At 36.4% G+C, this 9,702-nt stretch overlaps 1 protein-coding gene across 1 annotated transcript; it reads right to left on the reverse strand.

The window, feature by feature from the left end:
- Nucleotides 1-2,212: 2,212 nt before the first annotated feature.
- LOC143562051 (disease resistance protein At4g27190-like) lies at nucleotides 2,213-5,451 on the reverse strand. Its single transcript, XM_077049972.1, has one exon. It carries the CDS (start codon nucleotides 5,432-5,434, stop codon nucleotides 2,591-2,593), a length of 2,844 nt encoding a protein of 947 aa, XP_076906087.1. The 5' UTR covers nucleotides 5,435-5,451; the 3' UTR covers nucleotides 2,213-2,590.
- Nucleotides 5,452-9,702: the final 4,251 nt, after the last annotated feature.

The raw sequence follows: 9,702 nt of genomic DNA on the forward strand, positions 1-9,702 counted from the left end.
AACCCGAGTTCGAACCCTCCATCGAATAGTCAAACACGCTCAAATCACCACCCATTGAAATATATCCCCGAACCACCTTACACACCACCCATTGAAATATATCCCCAAACCACCTTACACAAGTGGTTTGGGTATATGTAATGTTTGTGGTACTAACCTCAACCTGAACCGCGATTTATACAATTGTTATATTTGTGGCTATGACGCACCTGTGGCAAGGGGTGGACCTGGCTTAGGAGGAGGGGGCTACCCCTCAACGTTTCGCCGGTAGTGTAAAAAGAAAAAAATTGATCGGTTTTCGTGGCTGAAAAAAATAACATTACCCTTATGTATTTTAAGCTCAACCAATTTAACTTAAACCCAACAAAAACCACTTAAATTATAAAGCACAAACCAAAAAACCCAGTAACTCAAATAATCCTTTTAAGTTTAACAGTAAAAAAAGATCGGGATATTGTGAACATGGGCACACAGCGGACTGCTCTCTGCCTCTCTAGACTCTGCTCACCACACACCACCAGTTCACCACAGCTGCCGCCACCTCCTGACCTCACTCGGCCACTCCACCTCCGGCCTCTCCTTTCCAGTAAGATTTCTTGTATTTAGGAATTTATGGTTATGTTTAAATTTGAATTAATTTGGGATTTTGGGTTTATGTTTAAACTGGAATTGATTAGGTATTTAGGGTTATGTTTAAATTGGAATTAATTAGGGATTTAGTCTATGTGTATATTGGAATTGTTATTAGGTTTTTGGTTCAAATTTTGTTTAGGGAACTTTGAAGACTAATAAGCAACCTCTTATTAGCAACCTTTTTAAACTTCAAAGAAAAGAAAACGATGACAATGGTTCATCACCAAGTTTAAATATTCCAACTTCAAGTTCAAACATGGTTGATATTGTATAAAATATGAAAAAACAAAATTTCGTTAACATTGTATGGAATATGTAAAAAAAATTTTTAGCACTACCCCATTGTTTCAAGTCTAGATCCACCACTGCAGTCATGTGACATGCACCAACTGACCAGAAACTGTACGGCGGGAAGACTATGAAAACGCGCTTTCGATGCTTTATGTGAATCCATACCCGGAGTTTGAATGCGATGTTTGTTGCCGTGCAATCGCCCAAAACATCTGCATGTAAGTTTGCTAGGTTGGTTATTACAAATAAAATACTATAAAAATTATTTAAAAAAATAAACTGAACATAAACAAATAACTATAAAATTTAAATGTTAGGTTGGTTATTACAATTAGAATACTATAAAAATATAAAACAAACCTTTAACTAAAAACATAATCAAACAAACATAAATGAACACATTACCCAACGCTCACAAATACAATTTAACGAACACGACCTCTGTTCATGTTCGCTCAATTAACTAGACAAACAAAACTTCTTCTTAGTGTTCGCTCATTTATTAAACGAACAAACGTCCTGCCGAACGGTTCACGAACTATTTGCTAAACGTTCAGTTCGTTTACAGCCCTAATCAAAAGTGTGGTTTTCATCCATTATAAAAATTTAAATACATGGATACCGCCTACTAAAGCATGTATGATTTTCACAATGCATACATCTTGTCTGATATGCCCATCACCCGTGCAACCGAAGGGCGGAGAAGCACGCGTAACTTGGATCTCGAAACAAGAACCCTAAGCGTGTAGGTTCCATAATATCAAGAAGTTGGCTTACATAAGTCATCTGCAGGAGCCTGAGTGGTCCAAAAGAAATGCCCATGATACATAAGTGTTTGTTTTATGCTAGTAGCGGATCTATACCAAAATTTCAAGGGTAACGTTCAAATTTTTTTTTTACTATATTTCATGCAATATAAACGGAAATTTTTATCATATTTTATAAAATAACCGAATTATTTCTTACCGTATTTCATACAATAACGAAATTTTTTTCTCACCGTATTTCATACAATGATTTTTGTAGCTTGGTGTTGGACCGATATCATCGTTTTCTTGGAATTTTAGTTTAAAACGATTGCCAATTAGATTTTGACGTTTCATCTTCTAGGTTCCCTAATTTTAGAAGAAACAAAATTTAAACCATAAACCCATAATCAAATTTAATTTACACACAAACCCTAAATCTCTAATCAATTCCAATTTCCAATTTACAGTATCCATATATCCAATAAACCATAATCAATCATTTAAATATTAAATTGCCCATAAACCATATAAACAAATTAACAATTACAATTTTAAATTAAAGTAGAAGAACACCTAAATTGAACAAGTAGAAGTCGAACTGTAAAAGAGGGACCGAGGGAGTATCGGACGTAGGATGAAGGTCGGGTGACAAGAGGAGGGTATCAGGGGGTCGGGGAAGCGTAGAGTGGAAGCAGCCATCGGCTTAATGAAACTTTGTTTTGTTGAATGTTGATGTCCAACCTAAACCAAGTTTCCAAGAATTAGTGAACAACGAACAATTGTTTTATTTGGTTTGGACTTTATACAAGTAGGGGCAACGTTATATTTTTTCAGGGGTAGTGAAATACGAAAAACCGACCAAAAGATTAAAAAATTTGCATTACCGATAAAAAGTTTACAAGCTAGGTCCGCCAAATTTATGCACCTTGATCAAAAAATGGTTGGAGAAGATTCTTGCAATCAGTTTCATCCCATTCCAATGCATCCCACCAACTTCTTCTTCCCTTAATGTGCTCAAGAGTTGATGGCAAATAGCTAATGGAGAATGGAAGAGCCCTCAGTTTCTCACAATCCCATACCTTAACTGTTTCAAGGGAATCACAAATCAGAATCCCTTTTGTGATGCATTTCAGTTCTGGTAATGCAGACAACGACAAACGACGAAGCTTTGGAAGTAAAGCAGTCAAACAAAGTCCGGTTTTGTCTTGTACGATCTCTTGGATCAAGCTTGAGTTCCATACTTCAATCTCGTCAAGGTTCTGCAAGTCTTGCAACATACCAGATGAAAACAAATATTGCATGCTATTGCAGCTATGGATTTCAAGACTTCTTAGCTTTGTGAAAATCTGACTTTCTGTAAGGCCGTCAGATACAGCCATCAATTTGGGTAGCTTTCGTAGGACTAGCAGCTCAAGACTTGGAAAATGTTTACCAGAAGTTGTTATGAATTCCATACGGTTGCAGTTGGAGAGGTAACACTCTCTCAGATTTTCCAAGTTGGTTGTGTCAGATAACTTTGATAAAGATGTGATATCATGGCAACCGTGCAAGGCCAACTGCTGGATGTTGTCTGGAAGCTCAATTACCGCGCCTTGGAAAACAAGATCATAACCTTGAATTTCAATACTACGCATTCCCTTGGAAATGGGTAGAAAAATGGACAGCTGACCGATACCAAGATGGTAACTTTGCAAATCATGCCAGTGCTTAGATCTCACATACTCTATGAAGCTGGTTCGGTCCTCAAAAGAAAGGCCAAGACTGGTTAAGCTTGAAATTTGATCAAATCCGACTCCCTTAACTGATGACCATCTCCATTTGCTTCTAAACATCGAAAAGTTCTCTAGACATGAAAGCTTCTGGACAACGCGATATGGGAATGTCTTCAGTTTCTCAGTGCATGATAAATCCAAACGCCTTAGATGTTTCAACTCGTCTATATCGTTTGGTAGCTTTCTCAAAAGACTATGTGACAAGCCCAACACTCTCAGATCCTTTAGCATGGTTAATGAAGGAATCTCCTTCAACTTACTAAAGCTTAAAGAGAGTGCACGCAAGCTAGATAAAGTCGACACCGATTCCGGTAATGACTGGATGTCGGTTTTAGAGAGATCAAGCACTTTAAGAGACTGTATCTGCATAAAGAATGAATCGGGAATGAGTTCAGAAAGAGGGTTCTGCTGAAGAAGCAAAGTAGACAGTTTTTGACAGTTTGGGTATTCTGGTAGAATAGTAATATTGTTATCCATTGCAGAAACCCACTCAACATTTTCGATCCATTCCCTTGCCAATCGGTTTTGTTTCATTGAAGATTTATTTATCAACCTCGGCCCCTCTCTAGCGATCCGGATAGCCATATCCCTAACTAGATCATGCATCTTGACATAATCTGATCCGATGTCTTCCAGCAAGCAGGCGTCTTTAAGCATTTCAAGCACCATGTACCCTTTGTTGATCTCTTTCTCTCGGTCTCCCACTTCAGCTATCAAATCCTCTGCCATCCAGTACTCAATAAGTTCTGCAGCATCAATTTTATGGTCCTCGGGGTACAATGCACAATATAGAAAACAAGCTTTGACATGGTCATCTTTTAAGTGAAGATAGCTAAACTTGAGACGGGCAAACACATCTTCTTCCATGCCAACAAGTTCTGATCTTGAGGTTTGTAACTCTTCCAGTGCATTCTTCCATAATCTTTTATCTTTAACTTTCCTCATGACCCGACCCACAGTGATAATCGCAAGTGGCAATCCACCACAGTTTTCACACACCGCCTTTGCGATGGGTTCTATTTCATCACTCTGAATTGGTCCTGACTTGGTGGTGAATAAATCCCATGCTTCGTTCTTGGTCAACAGGTCGACTTTAACTTCCCGTTGAGTTTCCATTCCACGACAAACTTCCATAAGGCGAGTTACAAACACAACCTTGCAATCATTGTCTATGATTGGCTGTGGGATACCTACCTCTTCTATGGAAAATTTATGCCATATGTCATCAAAGATGAGAACAAACTTTTTTCCTTTCAAATGCTCAAGCAACCGCGTTGATCTCCATATCACATTTTCATCTTTTGACAGCTCCAAGTTTGTTGCGTCTGCAATATCTAGCTGCAATTTCTCCACATTGTAAGTTTTTGAAACATTCACCCAAACGACCCGATCAAAAATCTTGCATTCGATTAGCTGGTTATAAATATGCATCATAACAGACGTCTTGCCAACGCCCCCCATACCATGAACACCGATCATACTAGTATTCGTATCAGTCAATAGTTTCCAAATCGCCTTCGAAACTCTATTAAAAGTTTTATCGCCCACCAATCCACTTGTTGGTAAGATTCTACCGGAATCTTGAGAAGAATCAATAAACAGTCCATTTGGAAATACACCTTCAGCATGAAGCTGACTCATATCATTAATTCTCTTCACCATCATTTTACCTAATTTGTAACGCGAAAGATAATTGGGGGAACATCCTTTCATACATTTCTCGATTTCCGTCTCCATTTGCTTAATTTCAGCTACAAGCTTCTCAACATTTTGAAGCCACAATTGTATCTCACTTCTTAGTTTCTTTCTTTGGTTTACCACAGCACTATTTATTTCCGCTTTTAAATCATTTTCTTTACTGGTTAGTCTTTCCATCTCACACCGTAGTGTTCTTACTCTCTCTTCCAATTTTCTTGAATAAAAGAAACATGCCTCGATAGGCGTCCATAGCAATGATATAGCCGTTAGGCTACTTGAAACAATGTCCATACTCCATCGCTAGAAAAAAAAAATGGATAAACTTAAAAACTATGAATGAAAGCATCTACTAGGAAGTATATGGATCTAGTTACAAGCCTAGGTGTTTGTTGAAGAAATAAATAAATTACTTTTGATAGAAAGTGAAGCGGTTGAAACAAGTTTTAATGCCGTAAAACACCAACATACTCTCTTATTTTGCACAAGTTAGTCTCAAACCAATTTTCTTACATAAATCTCTGAAACATGTTTAAAATAAACAAAACTGTAAATTCCATAGTGGATATCATGCAGTGTTTTGTTAAAACAGAAAGCTATATCATCAAAACTCAAAAGCTACCAATTATGGCAAATGTGAATGCAAACAACTACAAGTCATTTTTCTAAAAGTCCTATAACTGGGCCGGCCCGGAGGGTGTGAGAGCCGCACCCTCGGCCGGGGCACGTAATTTTCGGGGGCCAAAACTTTTTTATGTATATATGTATTTATCGGTAAATGATCCTAAGTCAAACGCCGCTGTCAATTGGTCGATTTGGCCTTAAATTTGGCTGTAGAAAACTCGCTGGAAAAGACATGTGCGCCGGAATATTAGAGGCCCAGCAGGAGAAGACAGGCACACGTGAAGTTGAAATTTGTTGCAAATCAAGTTAGGAGAAATGGCAAAACTAGTCCCTGACTTATTTAATAGGAAAATTGGTTTTAAATACTCCCAACTATGCTCTATTGGCAAATAACGGTCCCAACTAAGCATTTGGCTGGTGGCGGTCCAAACTAAGTAAATGCTGGCGGTGGCATGATTGGACCGAAAATAAAGGGGAGATGGGAGGGAGTTGGGTTGCAAGAGATGGTGGGTTGTGGTGGAGGTGGGTGGTGGCCGACAATGGTAACTATGGTGGAAGTGGGTGGCAGCCGACAAAGATGGTTGGCTGTGGTGGTTATGGTTTAGAGAAGCCCAGGCCCCCAAAGATGAAGATGAAGATGATCTATTATTATGAAAAAATGCAAAAGAAATTATTATTATTATTATTATTATTAGTTGCCACACAAGCCGCTACATAAGCAATATCTGGACACCTAGACGCGCCATGTAAGCACCGAACTAACAGAGTTAACTATCCGTTAGTCGCGGACTGTTACAAACAAATGCATCTTTAGTTTGGACCGCCACTAACCAAATGCTTAGTTGGGACCGTTATTTGCCAATATAGTATAGTTAGGAGTATTTAAAACCAATTTTCCTATTTAATATTAACATATTGTCATCTCTAATTTAGATATACAATAATTTTATTTTATTATTTTTTTGGACATGCTAGAAATATTTATCTCCAATCTCGACTTACAATAAATATTAATTAAACAAAAAAAGTGTTAACCTTCAAGTTTTACAACTTATTTTACTGACCCTTGTACTTGATTTCTAAAGAAATAAAAGAATAGATTTTTAACCAGAATGTACTTACGAATTCACGCTAAAATGGATGGCATTTGAAACCAATTAAAGCGTAATTTTTGTGTTTTTATAAATTAAGAGATATTGTTGATTCATATATAGTTTAAAAACTAACATTACTAGTTTGAAAGCATTAAAACATGATAAAGTGTCATATTCCACCATTTGAGATGGCGAAATACCTAGTTTTCATCATTAACGTATCCGTACACCTAGTATCCATAAGTTGTTTCCTAAACCTACTAATCCAAAAAAGAAATCGAGGTAGGGATGACTTCAAAATCAAGTGTTAAGGAATGATAAACTTAGTCTATGCTCTTTATTTCATTATTAAATTTATTATTTACATACTCATCACTTTTATTTATTTTTTTTCAATTATACTCCACCCTTAATTTAATAACTTCTATTTCAACAACATAATATTTTTGTATAATACTTGTATAAGTATTAAATTTATACAATATTACTACTATATTTTTACTATGTTTATTGTTATAAAATTAATCGTTCTTTATAAAAGAAATTAGCTTACGCATTTCGTTATTCGTTAAGGCCTATGGGCCTTTTTTATTTCGGTTCAGCCGAGGTATATAAATTCTCGGAGACGCCCTGCCTATAAGTAAAATAATTTGGTTATTATATCCACAACTTGTCACTAGTATATGAAAAAATTGATTATAGCATAAGCACTTTTTGGATAGCATGCCCAATTCTACTAAAAACAAAATTTTGGGTCTTGAGGGCCAAAGAAAACACGAACCAGCTGAACCCTAGTCAAAAGTTCCACAGGGGCATCAAAAGCGAAAAATCCACAAGTAACAAAATGAATTCTGGATTCAGAAAGAGCATGGTGCAAGATTGTACTATGTCTAGGTTCAATGGACAAGGCACAAATAATGATGATTGAGTTTAAAGCATTTGTACTTGAAGTTAGATTTCACAAAAAAGATTCAATTACGCAGATATCCTTTGGAAGTAAGTGAGTAAGCTTTAAAACAAAATATAAAGTAAAGATGAGATTGTTTGTTACCAGGAAGAAGTGTGTATAGTTGCTGCTGCTTGATGAACAGAGTGGTGATCGACTTGCCGCCGGCCACAGCTCCGGACCCGGTCTAAGTAAACCAATATTAAACTAGCTAATTCATTGATTACACATAATAAATAGTTAAGATAGACTTCTCGCTGTAAAATCACTTCTCGTATAAGCTATCCCTGTATATTCAAGATAGAGAGAAGGGTGGGGGTATGATTTCAATTAAAAACTTAACTCAATTTTAAGTTTTTAAGAACTCAATACTTATATTAATCCATCTTATCATATTATTTTATATAATTAAAGGCATTTTAGTCTATCTCATATTGATTCTCTTTTTCTCTCTTCAATCATCACATACTCTCTCTTTATTATTTAATTGTATTTTTCTTCATTTATATCCATATTTTTCTAATCTTTTTAGGTTTTTAAACTATTTTACTTTGTATAATTTTTTTTAATAGAATGCAACTAATCTAATGTCTCATATTTGATTATCCTAAGTTCCATAATTATCCCTAATTTTCTTTTTATTTTATTTCTTTTGAACGAGACTTTTTCTTTGTTCATTTAATTTCCTTTAAAACCTTTTTTTAATAATTTAATTTTTTCTCCTTCGAGAAGTTTCCATAGCCTTTTATAATTTGTAAGTTCATAAATGCTTACGACATAAAGAGAATTTAGCATAACGCAGTTCTAATTCTTGAAACTTACTCCATCTTCAAATGTTTTGTGAAATTTGAGAGATATTATTTCAGCAATCGAGTCACAGGTTTCTAACATATTCATACCTAAGGCTTTTTCACAAAGTGGTGATGAAACGTCTAACTTGTACAAATCTTTCTATTTTCCAACTCAATCCAATCCATTCATTCATAGAGCTATTTACTCGATCACAGACATTTCTGGAAAATCTAACAGAGGGACAAATAGTCAATTTTGAAAGAACTTATTGTCAACCTCTTTCAGATATGAATCTATTTGATTCAGAAGGGAAGAACTTGTATCATTATCTCAATTTCAATTCAAACATGGGTTTGATTCACACTCCATGTTCTGAGAAATCTTTATCATCCGAAAAGAGGAAAAATGGAGTCTTTGTCTAAAGAAATGGGTTGAGAAAGAGCAGATGTATAGAACTTTTCAACGAGATAGTGCTTATTCAACTCTCTCAAAATGGAATCTATTCCAAACATATATGTCATGGTTCCTTACTTCGACAGGGTACAGATATCTAAAGTTTTTATTTTTAGATACTTTTTCAGACCTATTGCCAATACTAAGTAGCAGCCAAAAATTTGTATCCATTTTTCATGATATTATGCATGGATCAAATATATCATGGCGAATTCTTCAGAAAAAATTATGTCTTCCTAGCTAATGCTTATTCCCCAGATACCGTCATTGCTTATTCTTCGAAAAAAGAAGTTCACGACCCGTGGGCCTTCTCCCTCCACGTGACATTGTTCCGCCAGGCTTTCGCCCATTGCGGAAAATTCCCCACTGCTGCCTCCTGTAGGAGTCTGGGCCGTGTCTTAGTCCCAGTGTGGCTGATCATCCTCTCGGACCAGCTACTGATCATCGCCTTGGTAAGCTACTACCTCACCAACTAGCTAATCAGACGCGAGCCCCTCTTCGGGCGGCTTCCTCCTTTTGCTCCTCAGCCTACAGGGTATTAGAGAGTTGGTATTTGGTAGACGGAGACGGGATTCTTATGACCTCTTACTAACCTTACTAACTGGATTCAAAGAATTAGTAGATCTGTTCCGCCCAAAATGGAAATGGGCTTG

This window comes from Bidens hawaiensis, unplaced genomic scaffold (assembly GCF_021521415.1).
Source record: "Bidens hawaiensis isolate Kalapana, Puna unplaced genomic scaffold, B.hawaiensis_p1.1 tig00020897_1, whole genome shotgun sequence".
Lineage (NCBI taxonomy): Eukaryota > Viridiplantae > Streptophyta > Magnoliopsida > Asterales > Asteraceae > Bidens > Bidens hawaiensis.